Genomic DNA, 17,502 nt, shown 5'->3' on the forward strand with positions numbered 1-17,502 from the left:
GCTTTTAAATTTTTTAAAGACTGCTTATCGGGGAGGAAAAATGAATATTCTTCCCCCTGGTGAGGAAAGTGATGCAGTACACAAAATGTTAAGCATATTAAGATACACCTGTAATATTTTCTGATAAATTTAATGAGTACAACGCAGGAAAACTGACATCATATTGTATAGAGCTACTGAAAGGTCTCATAATATTACAAATCACTCAAACTTCAAATACCTACTGTACTGTCACCCTGATTATTATGATCCTGGGTATTGTATCTGCTTGGAACTCTGCAACAAATGTACATCCCATCCCATCATAAATAATCTGCATAAGCACTGTTTTGAGCATGGACATGTCTCTACAATTGCTAGAAGTTCTGATTCTCTAGATAATTGCATCAAAAGAGAGAAGTCACGTGTCTTCATGTCTGAAGCCTGAATATTTATGGCAATTCACATTGTCTTTTTTCATATTTTGCATCAAGGATTATATTCAAGGTTACAGCTGAAGACAAAGCTTATAAAACACTGCAGTAATATATAATGATATGTTTTGTGAGTACTTTTGCCACTGCAGATGTCTGTTCTTATTGCTGTGTACATTATTTTTTCTGAAAGCTACAAAGAAAACAGACAATACATAGTAAGTCGTGAGGTCTGGATGTTAGGAGTGTTTTTGCAGAATAACCTTTAAGTCAAATATAACTGGTATCAGTGGCATTTAATTAAAGTTACAATGTAAATAATTGTTCTAAATCTGTCTTTGTTGGGAAACTATGGAATGGTGTGCCCTTAGGAAAAAATCCTGAAGCAAGTTTGCTTGTATCACACTGACTTGACCTATTGTATGCTTAGCTTCTGTCTTCAAATTCATTCTTCCCCACGGAATAAGCATCTGCATAGGTCAATCCTTGTTTTCCTTTTAAAAACAGTATCTTTGTTTGCCTTCCCCACCATTCTGCCTATCTACTAAAATACTTAAGAGCACTGTCATGGGAAGTCAGAGTGTTCTTCTTAATTAATTCCCCAGATTGCCCAGTTAAAGTGACACCTTCCACAAGTCTTTCACCCAACAGAGTCAGGCATCTAAATTAAGCTATATGGTCTTGTTTGAAGAAAAAGATAGTGGTGTTGAATAATATTATCCATTGCAGTTGTTAAATCTGTGATATTTCATCATTTGCTAGTGCAAAAGCTCTGGGGAAAATGCAATTAATTTCTGTGTAAGCCTAGAACAAATCAGATTTTATTTAACATCACAGCCTCACTCTATTGAGAGAGAGTCCACAGGAGACCTCTCCTGAGCTGCAGTTACACCTCTGGGGTAAATATGAGACAGGATGAATGTTGGCTGCAGGAGGAGGGATTGGCTGGCTGTGGAGTGAGAACAGACAGGGCATTGTTACTACTTAGCTGCTTGCATGCAGGAAAGGGAAATGGATTTTTCGAAGAAGATATCATTTCTAGAATCAACACAATCATTTTGCAGGAGAAAATGGATTCTGTATCTCTAGCACAGCACACCACAATGTAAAGGACAAATGGTAAAACTGAGCATTAGAAAATCGTGCTAGTTCATATCACTGTATTGGCATGAGCAGATTTATTTCATGTTCATCCTAGTCTGACTGCTGGCTGTAAATATTAATGTTCATTGTTTCTGTCAATAAACCCACACTAGTGATAGTGTCCTCTGGCACATTTCTGTTAGCATACCCAGAATGAACCCATCTTTCAGGGAGCTAAGCCACTTTCCCATAAATAATTCCTTTCCCTAAACATGTGGGGGGTCTAGGATTACTTTGATTCATATAAATATAATTGCAGAATCACAAGTTGGAGTTCCATATACATGCAGTGTATGCCGGATATGTATGCATGGAAGAACAAGAAGAACAATAGTAATTCTCAGTCTACATAAAATAAAGAGGACAGGCGAGGTGGAGGGTAGAGGAGGAAAATGAAGGATTTGCTTATAACTTTGGATGCTCTGATACATTCTGCTCTTTTTTATCTGTATTCTGAAACATGGTGGCATAATAGGGCAGATCCTTAGCTGGTGTAAATTGCCATCATGCAGATGAAGTTAATTGATCTGTCTCATGTGTTAAGCAGAATGAGAGAATGCTGCAAGTAATGCTACCCTTATACTGCTATTCTGAACCCTGGACACTAACAGGCTTTACCTGTCTGTATGACACAGAACAGGAGAGTCAGAAATCTAGAACAATTATGAATAAAAGGGCTTCTTAGACCAACAGGCCTAGAAGTAGAGTGTGTTAAAGACTTTCACATTAAAATAATCTCACTACAGTTGTACTCAGCATGACAAGAATTCAGTAATGTTAATTTTAGCAGATTTATTTTTATTTCGGTTATAATAATCTACAGACTTTATTCATCTTGCTAGATGATATTTCACATTTAAACAAAGCATTGCATTTTTCTATTAAATATTGATTGTATCAGGAAAGAGTACAGCTAGGCTAAATATTTGGAAGTTACTTTTTGTTTTGAAATGAATGTTAGGGTGTTTTTTATTATTTTAGTGTACACTCAAAGAATAATAGCAAGAGGGTCCAGTGTGTTTAGGAGGGCAAAAGATGGAGATTTCTTGATTTTCTTTTCTTTGAAGCAAGTGATCTTAGCCAGCTGAAGAAACCCTGGGTAGTTTTCAGCTCAAACTCTACTGGAAAGTGATCACTAACTTCCAGAGCCTGTGAATTTAAATATATATATAAATATACAGTCACAGAATGTAGCACAAAGCACAGCTTTAGATGGATGCAAGTATTCTTCTCTTGTCCTGTTCTGTGTTGTTATGCAGTGCTACTATGCACTGTTAAATATCTGCCATATTCTACCTTAGGGATGGCTGCATTTCAGTGCTAAGTGATTCCTGTGAATGTAAAAGCATTATACATGGAGATGAAGTTAAGATTGGCTTTATAAATAGGGCCTTTAGTCAATATTTATATTATTGGTTGCTTTATCAGGTCTGTTTGCTAAACATGGGAACATTACTGTTTTTCTTCAATTACCACTATGCAGTAAGCCCTCTTATAGGAGCTCTGCATTATGCCTCACCATTCCAAAAAGATCTTTCTCACTCTGCTGTGATAACTCACTCTGCTAACTCATTAAGCAATTTACCAGGTACCCTTAACCATACAACTATGAAAGTTGAGAGCGTTATTCCCCCTAATCTTTTCCATCCATTTGTAGATTTTTTTCCATCCATGTGCGGAATAAATTTATGTGCACCCAGGCATGTGCAAATGTGCTCCACCAGTAGAAACAAAAAAACCTAGCTGTGGACACTCTACTCATCAGCAGAGTGGCATTTGAGTCTCTCTCTCTTTAAATCAGCTATTAGATTGGCTTACAGATATGTAGCACATGATTAAGAAGGCAAATTCATTCAACATGCACCATCCAAAAATCAGAGTAATTCTTTATTTGGCCAATTTATTATTTAAGCCCTGCATGGGGTCCTGTATAAGCACAAAGGAAGCCATACCTGCTCTTCAGTCATTCCAAAGGCATTTTGAAAATCAAAGATATCAGCTGAGTTTGGGACAACGGCACTGATGAGCTTTTCACCATGGATCACAATTCTAAAAGAAGCAAAGAATCATTCAGTTGTGTCTTATGCTCCTAGACATGTGTCCAATTTTGAAGATAAAAAAGGTAATGAAGTTGTGTTGTGACTGGCTGAGTAGGAAAAGTATGAAATGATAATGGAATAGCCCATACCAGGGCTTCTTTAGCATAACACTGGCCATTCCCAATGTCTCTGTGGTACTGCCTTTATCTCATGTGTCCTAGTATCTTGCAAATACCTTACTAGGCCTAGTGCTTCAGACCTTGTGGGTCCCTACTGACTGTTTCTCAAGTGAATTGTTACCTGTCGTACGCGCAGTTTGTGCTGTTTCTAACTGTTGTGTCATTTTTGTCACCAATTAGCCACACAAACTCAGTGTGAGTTCTCAGCCTGATGTTCTTCCAATGCTTCTTCGGAACATAGCCACAGGCAGCATTGAAGTCTCCCATGAAGATGAAGTTCTGAAAGACAGTATCGTAAGAAACAAGTTATCAGCAATAAATCCTCAAATATATCTTTTTAAAAATTGTGGTTAAAAACAGAGACGAATGCTTAAAATATAGAGTCTGATCCTGCTTCCACTGAAGCGGTGTTTCTCAAAGTGGTCCACGAAACCACTTTGAGAAAGCTGCTAACTGGCTGTGCCAGTGTGTGTATTTACCGGCGCTACAGCCACGGATCATTGCAGCTCCCATTGGCTCTGGTTCACCGTTTGCTGCCAAGGGGAGCCACAGGAGGCAGTGGCCCTGCCCATGCCTCTTCCCACAGCTTCCCTTGGCTGCAAATGGCGAACCGAAGCCAATGGGAGCCATGAGGCTCTGTGGCCGTGGCACTGGTAAATAAATACACCAGCGCAGCCAGTTAGCAGCTTTCTCAAAGTGGTTTCGCGGATCACTTTGAGAAACACTTCAATTAAGTCATCAGAGCATATCCATCCCACCTATCTTCCAGTGATGTCCACAGATTACATCAAGGCTGTGTTTTTGGCCTAGTAGTAGTCTTAACATTGATTTACTTTTTTTGGCTCTATTTGTTTGTTGCAGTAGTGCCTGATGACACTAGCTCCAAATTCCAAACTTTTTGCTCAGATCTGGTCCATTATGGAAATACTGAAGTTGCAAACTGTGTTCCAAACCAATATTTCCATGGGTAGGAGGTTCAGATCTGTAGGTGTGATTTGGCCAGACCTCCAACTAGTTATAAATGATTGTTAAATAACAGCTTGCTATTACTTGGGAGGTGGGGTGTGTGTGAGAGAGAGATGGGATTCTTTTTGCAATGTTGGGATATAGTTTAAAGGAAAAAAAAATCCTCCCTCCTATTTGCAGAGCCTGTATTTCACTGTACAAAGACACACAGATTTAAATACACACATGGGTGCATGCATACACACACTCGCTGATCAGCAGCTGTAATTTTTATTCTGGGCATCTCGTTTGCAGATATTCCATCTCTGAGAAAAGAACACTTGTAGATAATGTGATGAGCAGAGAATTGGAAATGAAAGCAGCACAGCACGCTGGGAAAGATTTTCAGAGAGCTTATTTTCTTTCGATTTGGTGTTGGAGCCAAATGATGTGGTGTTTAATTGTCCCCCAAAAGAACCCACCTCTCTTGCAATGTACAGATAATGAGCTCGGTTCTTGACATGCCATTTAAATCATATCCCAAAACTAGACACTTCAGAGAGTGATAAGGAAAAGTGGTGTCTGTCCTGCAAACGTTTATGAATGTGCATAGCTTTACAAATGCAAGATAAGCACACGTGTTTGTAGGTTCCGGGCCTACGTGTGTATCTGTGCAGATGATGACATGCATCTGACGAAGTGGGTCTTTGCCCACGAAAGCTTATGCTCTAATACATCTGTTGGTCTATAAGGTGCCACAGGACTCTTCGTCGCTTTTGGAGGATAGAGAGAGACTCGGTCCAGATTTCTCATATACTTTTGATGGGCTCCAAACTTGCTGGATAAAATGAGTGGCTGACTGGCCAGGGTGCACTGCAGGGCAGGACAAGCGAGCTGTTGTATAAAGCTTATTAAAGATGTTTGACTAACATCCAATAAAAAGCAAACAGATGGGATGCTGGAATGCTAAAATACTCTGTTCATCCACATAACGAAAACATAGTGGAGATCAGAGATGCAACAATGGGTAAAGGTAAATTGCCAAAGCTACTGTTGGCAAGGAAACCCTACACTACAGGGTTTTTGTGCAAAAACCCATGGAGCATCCACACCTCAAGCTTGTTTTTGCACAAGAAAATCTACAGTCAATCGACAGAACAAAGGGCTTTTTGTGGTGTAGGTATACCTCCTTCTACCGGGCATAACTCCTTCTTGCACAAAAAGGTGTGTGTGGACACTAAACGGGTTTCTTGTGCAAAAAGAGCCTATCACAAAAAGCACAGATGTTCTGATGGCTATTCTGTGAATGGCAATCAGAACTTTCTTGTGCAAGAGTGTCCATGCAGTGTAGATGCTGTCTTGTGCAATAGTACATCACTTTTGCAATGTGCTTTTGAGGTGTGGACGCGCTTTTGTGAAGAAGTTTTTGCGGAAGATCTCTGCAGTGTAGACAAAACCTTAGAGGAGAAGACTTAGTTGATGTTCTGAATGATGGCTATAAAGGAAAGTGCTCTATTTTCACTCTTTAATAGGAGAACAGGGGAGCAATCAATGAAACGGCACTGAATTTAGAGTAAATACCACCATCCCACAGCATACTTTAGTCACACTGTAGTATCCACTGCCACAGGTAATGAGGATTAATATTAAAAATCAGATCAATGTTTTTATGCCCATTGTGGCTGTATAAGGTCAACTAATGAGGATTCCAACTTGTTGTCTCCAGGAATCAGGGAGGAATTTTCCACCCCACTATGTAGCATTAGACCATTGGCTTCAGTCAGGGCTGGACAAAATGGAGCCTCAGCAGGTTCCCTGCCTGCCCTGCCCTCGCTGGGCACTCAGGGTATGTCTAGACTACATGGCTCCGTCGATGGAGCCATGTAGATGAGTTTACTAGACATGGGAAAATGAAGTGGCGATTTAAATAATTGCCGTTTCATTTACATCAAAATGGCCACCGCGCTGTGCCGATCAGCTGTTTGGTGGCTCAGCGGGGCAGTCTGGACGCGCCGCGGTTGACAAGGGAAGCCTTTGTCGACTGCTCCGGTATGCCTCGTGAAATGAGGTTTACTGGACCGGTCGACAAAGGCTTCCCTTGTCGACTGCAGTGCGTCCAGACTGTCCCACTCTGCTGCCAAACAGCTGATCAGCACACTGCGGCGGCCATTTTGATGTAAATGAAACAGCAATTATTTAAATCGCCACTTCATTTTCCTATGTCTAGTAAACTCATCTACATGGCTCCGTCGAAAGAGCCATGTAGTCTAGATGTACCCTCAGTGAAACTGGCTGCTGCAGGGGCCATGTAATTCTGTGACTGCAGAGAGCCCAGGGGAGGGAGCAGAGGTTCTCACCCTGCTCCTGCTCCCAGTAGCTCCCATTGATGGGTTTTCAACCAGTAGCAGCTGTCTGTTTGCAGGACAGGCAGCATATGAAGTGCCCCTTCCCTGGGCTCACATGGCCCCTGTAGCTGTTGTGAGCAGAACAGTGGCATGGAAGGCAGGGACCCTGGCTAAGAAACCTGCTGGGCTGCTGGCAAGAAACTGTCCAGGTAAGGTCCAGCCAGAACCTGCCTCTGGCACCCCAAGCTCTCCTTTCCTCCCCCAACCCTCTGCTCCCCTTTTGCACCCCTACCCCATGTAACCCAAACCTTCTGCACCCCTGCTCTAGCCCCAATATATCTTCACAGACACTGTATCCCCTCCTATGCCCCTCCTCAGGTCACAACCTCCTCCTGGACCTTGCACCCCAATCTTCTATCCCTGGTCATAGCCCAAATCCCGGCACTTCCTCCTGTACTCTTGCCCCAGGTTACACCCCATTTCCAGACCAAGTATTACAGGGGTGGGAAAGACAGCCTCCGTGGGCTTGATCTAGCCCACCAAGCCCTTTGATACTGCCCACAGCCGCTGTGCCACTCCCCCACCCACAGCAGTTTTGAGACCAGTGGCCTCACAATGTGGGCACCAGAATGATTCGACGTTACTACACCCTTTCGATCTCAAATATAAGTTTAACAGTATAAACATGTGAGTTTAATGATGACTCACCTCAGATTTCCAGCGCTGTTTGACATCTAAATACACATCATAGAGCTCATCAATTTCCCGCACAGCTGTTTCAGGTGTGGTGTGCTGAGGGATTATCACAAATTCTTTAACAACTTTAAAAGAAATCAAATTCACAAGGGAAAAAAGTTAAATGATTTTTAACCTTTATAAAATTAATCATCGAGATAAGAAAGAGCTGTTTGAATTGAAAATCTTCTTTCATAAAAATACTTCATTCATGCAACTTTATGCTGAGGAATATAGTTAATATGTAGCCTGTATCATTAAGCATCTTTCCTTAAGCACATTAGCACTGGGTGTCTATCAGACTAATGGATCTGACCTTTCAGCTGAAACAGAAGTATACCAAAATGTTCTCCCTTTATGGAAAAAAACCTTTTAAATGTCCACTATGTGCAGCATTAGTGATCATGGTGCTAGCTTGCCTGCTGGAATTCCTATCAAGTCTGGTTCCTGTAAGCTGCTGAGCATTCAGACTCTAATCCAATGGAATTCTTGGGCACACAAATAATCCCTCTGACTCCAATGGAGTCACTCACATCCATACAATCACCTCTAATACCATTAGCTCACAGACATTTACCTTCCCCCCCTCCCCCCGCATTCCCCTTCTGTTCTGAAATTTGATTTGTCCTTTTCATATGTGTTCTTTTTTTTAATTGTATCATATGGTATATATGGTTGTGACTATTTTCTTCCACTATTTGATCTGAGGAAGTGGGTCTGTCCCACGAAAGCTCATCACCTAATAAACCATCTTGTTAGTCTTTAAAGTGCTACATAGTCCTGTATTTTGTTTCATCCATACAATCGTTTGCTTAAGTGTTCTACTAGAATAGTTACACCTTCTGTAAGTTATACCTTATATAACTGAACCTTAATAGTCCATCTGCTGGATTTTTGTTCCAAATGACCATGGTCACTAACAATCACATATACTGCACCGTGTTAGGGCTTTACATAACGAAAAACCCATTTTGGGTATTTTTTTCCCTTTCAGTTGAAAAGGATACAGCATGTGATTGTAATATTCAGTGAAGCTGACAGCCTTACTCAGCCCCTGCTCACGGTGAGGAGAAGGGGGAATCTGTGTCTCCTGAAGGGGTGGGGCTAGGGCTGTGCTGGGCCCCAGCAATGATTTAAAGGACCTGGAAGTCCGGATGCCACTGCTGCTGCAGTAGCAGTAGTGGCAGCTAGGAGCCCAAGGCCCTTTTGAATCGCCAGGCCCCAGGGCAGTTGCCCCCTTTGCCTCCCTGTCCCATATTGGCGGGCTTTCCAATTTTCTTCTCCAAGCATTTATTTCTGGTTTCAGCCAAATATTAAAAGAACAATTGCACTTAATTCCCCATTTCTATCTCTTTTGCTCATTAAAATATGCCAATGTACTTTTTGTGACTGGACATATAAGAATGTGAGCGCCCTATGAACCATCAATAATAATACTAACTATTTATTGTTCCATTAGCAGCACAAATCATATTTATAACATATTAACAGAAATGTAAATATGATTAAACATCTAGAGAACTGATCTATGAAGGAAGACTGAAAGAATTGGGCTTGTTTAGTTTGGAAAGGAGAAGACTGAGAGGGGACATGATAGCAGTTTTCAGGAATCTAAAAGGGTATCACAAGGAGGAGGGAGAAAAATTGTTCTCCTTGACCTCTGAGGATAGGACAAGAAGCAATGGTCTTAAACTGCAGCAAGGGAGGTTTAGGCTGGACATTAGGAAAAGCTTCATGTCAGGGTGGTGAAACACACATAAGATAAGCACAGATAAGCCTGGGATCAGCTGTGTGGCTGACCCTTTGAAATGTCGAGGGACTCTTGTGCATTGCAAAGCTGGCATGCTGCGTGCAGCCCAGAGTCAGTGGGGCTTCCTGCTGGTCTCCCGGGCTGCATGCAGAGTTCTGTATTCCTCCTTTGAAATGTACAAAAGCCCATCGGGGACTCTTGTACATTTCAAAGGAGGAATGCAGAAATGCCTATCAACTTGTCGAGTAGTCGATGGAAATTCCATTGACTATGTGACTTGTCAATTAACCGTTACTTAATATTCTTAATCAGGGATGGTCGACAGTACTGGGTCCTGCCAGGAGGGCAGGGGACTGGACTTGATGACCTCTTGAGGTCCCTTCCAGTTCTAGTGTACTATGATTCTATGTGGGAGACCAACGCCCAGTTTGTATTTCTGAGGAAGTCAATCACTAATGACTTTTTTCTTCTCTGCGTCTGATAGTTAGAGGAATTAGTGCCTGATCCTCAGATATGTTGAGCCTCTGTTTATGTCTATGAGATAGGACAGAACTCCGTATCTTATAGACTCATGCTCTGCAATGTGAACTCTATCCTACTATGAGATAATAGAATCTTCAGACTGGGATTTCTGCCCCTTTCAACCTGTGGAAGAGATGACATGGCCCAGTGTAGGGTAGTGAAGTTTCCTTCCAGGTCTGCAAGTTTGTCAACAATACTACAATTAAAGTAAGTTCTAAATACCAAAATTCAAGCTTCATATGGGGATAACCCTAGCTATCTCAGTCTCCTACAGCAAGTTAATCAAACCCAGGATCCCATGTGCAGTAAAACTTGGCTTCATTCATTATTTTCTGTTTAGTACAATAAGATGTTGGCAACTTATCACCAGTTTTTGAAGATTGGAACCAGACAACAAAGGGTTCTCTGGAAAAGGCATCGACATCTCCAGGTTGAGTATCTGGATACTGATAGGTTTGCTTCACTGATACCACGTTTGATCTGCAAAGCAGTTTAACCAATAAATAGAACATTAGATATCACATTTGCTAAGAGTTTGGTCAGATCAGTTTATTTAGTAACTTTTTGTCTAGTAGTAAAAGCTACATTATACTGCAATTGTGAAGTCTTAATAAAATTCCTATTCAATATGTGAGTAGAATAAATGTACGTTTCAATATCAGCTGGGAGTTCGAGATCAGTTACCAACCATCCCACATTCTTAACTTCTAGAAATCGAAGGCTGGCCAGAATAACATATCTGTTTGTCCACATCTGTGGGGCTGACAGACTTGCATGGGGCTTCTGTGGCGATTTAAGGAACCTGGGGCTCTGGCTGCCGACGCTGCCACAGTAGCAGCAGCTGGGAGCCCCGGGTGTTTCTGAATTGCTTGCCCCTCTCCCCCATTTTACCATCAACAGGCCTGGTCTACACAGAGGATTAACTGGTAGTTACGCTAATGGCTGTAACTTGGGCAAATCCTCAAGCTAGGCAAGGCCAAACTCTATTTATGCAAATTTAAAATCTACCATTCTTTTTGCCTAAAGATGGATCACTGTTGCTCTAACGGGACCCAGGAAGAGATGTAGGATGAAATCCTAGTCCTGTTGAAGTTTATGGTTGTTTCGCCACTGATTTCAGTGGGGCCAGGGTTTTACACATAATCTGTCTGTTAGCCTGGATCTTACATGTATAAGATTTTCTGTATCAAAGTCACCATTTTGACCTGTAATTGGAAGTGAGATCTAGTATGATGGGATTTCTGGCACTGGCACATCTAAGCCAGCAGGCAGCTGTGTTCTGCATTAGTTTGTAATCTTTTTACTATATAAGAATAGTTTGCAAACAGAGACAGAAACATAACATGGAATTCACTTACCTATAGATAAAAGCATATTGTTCCTTATAGGACTTTCTTCCTAATCTTTCACTGATCACGTAGTTATATTTTTCTTGAAACTGACTAGAAAGAGAATATTTTAAATAGATTTCTGTCCCTATAAGAGTTTGGGTTTCTATTTAATCTTGTATTAGTAAACACATAAAAGAGCATCTGAAACACTGACTTTCCCCAGGTTACACCCCACTTGCTGGGTTGTATTATTGTTTACATTTTTTCTATACTTCTCATGCTGCTCTTTTTAACCGTGGGCTTTATGCGCTGTACTGTATTTTCTATTCTTTTTCTACGCTTCACTTCCATCCATTCATACGTGCATTATGTTTTCTAGAGCAGAAAGTTACAGGGATATAGTTTTCATCTCAGCATTATCTTTATCCGACATAAATAATTCCTGTTTCTGGCTAAAAGTGAATTCTGCCCTTCTTTGTACGCTGTCACCCACCCACCTGCCTACCTATCTAGGTCTGTAAATTACTTTGTTGCTAGTCTTCTTCAGTAAGTCAGTCAAACAGTCTAGTAATTCTCTTCTACTGTAATTTTTAAGCATGAACTGCAGTCGTCCTGTCTCAGGGCCTGGTCCTTCAAGGGAGTGCTCTGGTGTTTAGCTGATCATGTGGACTTTTATATCTGTGCTCTCCCCAGTTCAGAGTATCATGCACAGTACTGGTCAGCCCATCTCCGAAAGAACATTGCAGAAGTAGAAGGGTTTGAAAAAAGTTGATGAAAATGATTAGGGGCTTTGTAAAGCTGTTGTATGAAGATAGACTGAAACAATGGGCCTTGTTTACCTTAGAAAGGAGGCAAAAAAGAGGGTCTACAACAACAAAAAATATAAAATAATGCATGCTTTAGAGAAGGTAGTCAGAAGTGCCTGTCCTTCCTGTCTCTCAGTTCAAGAAAAAGGGGACATTCAATTAAATTGAATGTGGAAAAATTCAAAACAGATAAAAGAAAATACATTGTTACGTGTTCTGTAATTAGTCTATGGAACTCATCAACAGGATACTGTTGATGCCCAGAATCTAGCAAAATATCAAAGAAAACTTGAATTTTTATATGGATAACAGGACTATCCATAGTTATAATAGTCTATATTAACAAAAAGCATATGGTGAAGGAGAGACATCTCATGTTTCAGGTTTTAAACTCACCTCTAACTATTAGGAATTAAGTTAATCACATGGGGGCTAGATTACTCCCAATATGCCCAGAACAGGCTTTCTTGAACCTTAATTTGTAGCATCTCATGCTGGCCACTGTTAGAGACAGGAAACTGCACTAGATGGACCCTCCAGTATGGCAGTTCCTATGTTTTCCTGCCAACTCTTCTGCCTTTCTGCGTGTCACTGTGTTTGTGAATGCACGTTTGTAGTTTGCCTTACCCATTGAGTTTTTCTATTAAAAGGGGGCATATCTTGTTGCTGTTGTCCTTTATTTCCATCAGAAGCATGATATCACAGCGAGAAATAACCTGCAGCAGACAAGAGCAAAGGGTTGAAAGCCTGCTTGTACTTAGTATATTTTCAAGGGTTAGAAATTTTTTTAAAAGAACAAAGAAAAACTGAGTGTTGATTATTGTGACCAGGCTCTCCACAAGCTCGAGTGCATGAGGAGTAACCCAGAACCCTGCCTGTCACATGGGGGTAGGTTTAGAAGGTAGGTGGGAGGTAGCTGTAGTGACAGCTACCATGGGGGAAAGGTGTGTCATTTCCTCCCAGTCAGTTTAGGAGGGTGGCTGGCAAGTTGTAACCCACTGCTCTGAGTGGCTTGTTTGTGTTAAAAAAGCTTTGATTAGCAGCCTATTCAAAAAGCCCTGATGAAATGGACACACAGCTGCTGGCAGGAGGTAGGGGGATGCCAGTTTTGGTTGGACCAAGGCTGCCGATGGAGGGGAGGGGCAAAAGGGGCAGTTGGCTCAGGGCCCAATGATTTAAAAGGACCTGGGACTCCTAGCTGCTGCTGTTGCTATGGCAGTGGCCAGAGGCCTAGGCCCTTTAAATAACCACCCGAGCTCCAGGCATTGTGCTCCAGGTAGCCCTGAAGGGCTGGCTGGGGCAGACAAGCCCCAGCCTGCCCCTTTATCCTGAGACCCCGCCTGTTCTGGAGGCATGGAGCTGGGCTTCCTTCCGCCTTGTCTATGAACCTGACAAGTCTCCCCACAGTCCTGGGTTGGACATATTCTTGGAGGTTTCATCAGAGGACATAATATTCAATTGCAGATTAATCTGTAATTTCTGGAGAGTCCAGGATAATCCTGGCGGGTTGGCAACCCTAGCAAGAGCACTGCTCATCTTCCTCAGCTGGTGGTTCTGCCCATCAACCTCTGTAATGTTTTGTCTTTCTTCCTCATCCTTTTGTAGCCTGTCCCCTTCTTGGGGCCAAGCCTGCAACCTCTTATGCACACAAGTGACTTTACTCACTCGGTGCCTGACTCAGTTTCCACTGAAACCAAAGGGAGTCTTTCCATTGACTTGAGTGAGAGTTGTATTAGCTCCCTGATTAATAGGGACTATTTGTGTGAGAAAAGTTCCTCACCTGTGTGTTTATAAGATTAGACAGGTAGAATGTCAGCTTTGTGGGACAGATACTGTGACTAACCACATTGTGGATGCTAGCACTACTATAAAATGATGATGAACTGGGATAATAAAAACCAGCAGTACAATCTAATATCACAGGCAGATACAGTTACAGCAGGAGACAAGACTGTAATCCTGAGGTTTTTTAACTATTGACATCTCTAGAATTTCTTGTTATCAGAAAGATTTAAATTTAAATATTATAGGACAAAAGGTGAACCTAAGAACTATGTCACAAACAGGCCCACCAAGGGGTGGTGGGGAGGTAAAGGGAGCAATTGCCTTGGGCCCAGCAATTTAAAAGGGCCTGGGGAACAGGCTCCAACTGCTGCTGTTGCTGCTACCACAGGACACAAACCTGCAGCAGCAGCAGCAGTGATGGTGACCAGATCTCTGTGCTGTTTAAATAACTGCCAGGGTGGTTGCTCCCAACCCTATCCCTTCCACCCAAGGCTCCGCCCTTTCCAGGAATCCAGTGCCTGGTCCCCTCCCACCTTGCCCAGGAGAGGCTGTCAGTCTCATTGGTCACAAATATCTGGGAACAACCAGGCACAAGTGTGCATCCAAAGGCCTGGAACAGCTCATTTAAAAAGTTCTTTACTTTTTACAGTGTGGCTTATGCATAAGGACCCCAATCAATTATTAGAACAAGCAGAGGGCAGCTCTAATGTATGCCATCTTGTATTGGCTCTTAAGGAGCCATTATATTGACAGGGTGACTGGAGTATATGGCCACATCCTTTTTCTATACCAGCAAGTCCACTACACTGGAAAAGGTAGCATAGAACAGACTCTGACAGTTCCCTAAATTGGAAAAAAACAAGCTGTCCATTTAAAGCAGCATTAAATATGATTTGTGCTGCAGAATGCAAGAGGCCAGGATCCAACCCAGACCTTCACTAGCCATTGTATATTAGTATTTTTATGAAGGGTATTTGTTGCCCTAAATAGGAAATAGAAATGAGATATAAACTATCGTGTTTTTTGACAGGATAACTGCAAATTATCCAACTTCAGGAAAGACTAAGCACTGCTGCAAAGAAAGTAAAAGTAGTGCAAACCCCTTCTGGTTTCATTGCTTGTGACAGTGTGAAAGAGACAAATGAAGAATTGCTGATTTAATTTTTTTCAGTGGAAGGAGGATCTTTTCTAGCTTAGTTGAAATTTAGGAGATTAAAACTCTAATAAAGTACCCAATCCAGTAAACCTTTACTTACATAAATAATTCCAATGGAACTACTCTTATCAGTAAGGAATACCTGCATGTATAAAACCTGTAATCATAATTCTCAACAATCCCAGTTACTCTTTAGCATGTAAAATGAATCCAATATAGTATCTGAGAACAGGAGAATTAAAGTGTTTTGAACAGGAAAGACAAATGGGTAAGGTAATACCGTTTATTGGACTAACTTCTGTTGTAGCCATATTGGTCCCAAGGTACACATTGACAGAATAATTGTGGGTAATGACTGCTTATTCAGTTTATCAAAGCTCTAATATACTTTAATTACTTCTGTAAGTGCTCGGAATTCGTGTATGCATTCACACTGCTAGAATGGCACAGTCAATCATTATGACATTTTTAAACAAGGCTTTGAAGTTACAATCAATAATTTTCATGGATCTGAAGGTTTCAGTATGTACGGTTTCATTTTAAATTAACCTGGACTTTTCTAAAAACATTAAGTGGCCTCATTCACAAAACTCATTGAAAATGTGAGGATGCATTTTTCTTGCAATACACTAGAGAAGTCAGGCTTTTGAATTTGAAATCACTGGGGTAATAGTACGCACTTATGAAGAAGTTTAAACAATAGAATATGCATGATTGAAGGCTTAGGGAACATGCTTTATAGTGATAATCTCTTTGGTAAAATAAATAGATTGAGCTCTTTGAGTTTAAGGGGTGACTTGATTACCATCTATAAGTATCTACTGGGGGAATGAATTTTTAATCATCAGATTTTCAGTTTAGCAGAGAAAGGTATTATACAATCCAGTAGCTGGACTTTGAAGCTAGAACAAATTCAGACTGGAAATAAGGCATACATTTTTAATTCTGAGTAATTAAACATAGGAACATTTTGGAGTCATGTTGGAGTCTCTGTCACTGGTAGTTTTTAAATCCAAATTGGAAGTTTTTTAAAGAAGCTACATTCTAGGAATTGTTTTGGACACATTCTAAGGTTTGGTTACATGGAAGGGCAGACTAAATTATCATCATAATCCCTTCTGGCTGTAGAATCTAAAGGGAATGTCTTGCAATGATCATTTCTTGGTGAGACAAGAACCTATCAGTGTGATAATTAAAGAAATAAGGTAAATAACACATCAAAGTAAAATAAGGTTCTATAGATTCAAAGGCAAGATACTTTTCTTGTGCATCAAAAGACTCTCAGTATCTCCTAACTAACTCTAATTGTATGAAGGAAATTGCACCCACAGTTTCTATTATAACATTACTCTATAAATAAAACTTGCTGAACATAATGGCTTTGGGTTACAGATTGATTTTTACCATTAGCAGTACAAAATGGTTTCTAATACATGCGTAGTCATTCATTAACTTGAAATTTTTGTGTGTAAAGATTAAATAATCTGCAGGGTGATGTAGCTAAAAAGTCCAAAGAGAGTTCAATGTTTGTTGAATCTAAATGAACATACCTTTATAATGACGTCTAGGACTTCAGGTTTGGCTCTTTTTGCTTCTCCAAAAGACCTCACATTGAAGGAGCATATTTTTATGCTCAGAGTTGCATTGAAAAAGAAAAACAAAAATAAAGTGATGCATAACATCTTAGAAGGCCTTGGACAAAGAGTGCTGGTGAGGAGTCTGTGTGTTCTGCAGCCAGTGCTCAGACTGTAATTTAAATGAGGTTAACGGTAGCAGTCACTAACCACTTATCAGGAACTACTGGCTTCCTTCTTTTTGTTTCTTTATAGCGTGACAGGGAACTACCGATAAATTGAACTTTGGTCTCAGGAGAGTTCCAATAGTTAGAACCAACTTCCACAGTCTGACGGTCTTTGTCTTTCACTTTTGTGCCCCAGCATCCCTTTTCCTGTATACTAAATACTGTATTATTAATTCATTTGAAGTAGCATCCACTGTGTGCTAAGTCTTTTCCAAACCCCAAAGAAGGAAACTCACTGCCCCAATGGTTTCACAAGTTGAAGACAGATAAATAGACCAAAGTCAAGGGGAAAGGAACAGGAATAATAAAAGACAAATTTAAAAACGAGTGTCTAAGGTGCCACAGGACTACTAACTATATATATATGATACTATATGTAATTTAGTATAATATATATTATATTTAATATTTTATACAGTATATATTATATAGTACATTTTTGTTAATTTCTAAGATGCCACAGGACTACTGGTTGTTTTTAAAGTTACAGACTAACACGGCTACCCCTCTGAGACAAGAGGCAAATTTGTAATTGTAGGCCTATACATTTGT

General features: G+C 40.7%; 1 protein-coding gene across 1 annotated transcript; it reads right to left on the reverse strand.

Moving 5' to 3' along the window:
• Positions 1-2,330: 2,330 nt before the first annotated feature.
• DNASE1L3 (deoxyribonuclease 1L3) lies at positions 2,331-17,013 on the reverse strand. The gene is made up of 8 exons (XM_006130889.5): positions 16,700-17,013; positions 12,836-12,924; positions 11,430-11,513; positions 10,439-10,551; positions 7,773-7,885; positions 3,896-4,053; positions 3,509-3,605; positions 2,331-2,705 (listed from the first exon to the last, which is right to left on the reverse strand). The coding sequence occupies exons 1-8, from the start codon at positions 16,829-16,831 to the stop codon at positions 2,577-2,579; spliced, it is 915 nt and encodes a 304-aa protein (XP_006130951.3). The 5' UTR covers positions 16,832-17,013; the 3' UTR covers positions 2,331-2,576.
• Positions 17,014-17,502: the final 489 nt, after the last annotated feature.

Source organism: Pelodiscus sinensis, chromosome 11 (genome assembly GCF_052426305.1).
Source record: "Pelodiscus sinensis isolate ZL-2025 chromosome 11, ASM5242630v1, whole genome shotgun sequence".
Taxonomy (NCBI): Eukaryota; Metazoa; Chordata; order Testudines; family Trionychidae; genus Pelodiscus; species Pelodiscus sinensis.

Bases quoted from the DNA above. Each gene is read 5' to 3' on its own strand.
- DNASE1L3 (XM_006130889.5), bottom strand. From the start codon at position 16,831: ATGTTATGCATCACTTTATTTTTGTTTTTCTTTTTCAATGCAACTCTG. The intron at 3,606-3,895 runs GTAACAATTCAC...TGCTTCTTTTAG, and splicing joins ACAAACTGCGCGTACGACAG to AATTGTGATCCATGGTGAAA. The intron at 2,706-3,508 runs GTATGGCTTCCT...TTAAATTCACAG, and splicing joins TTGGAATGACTGAAGAGCAG to GCTCTGGAAGTTAGTGATCA.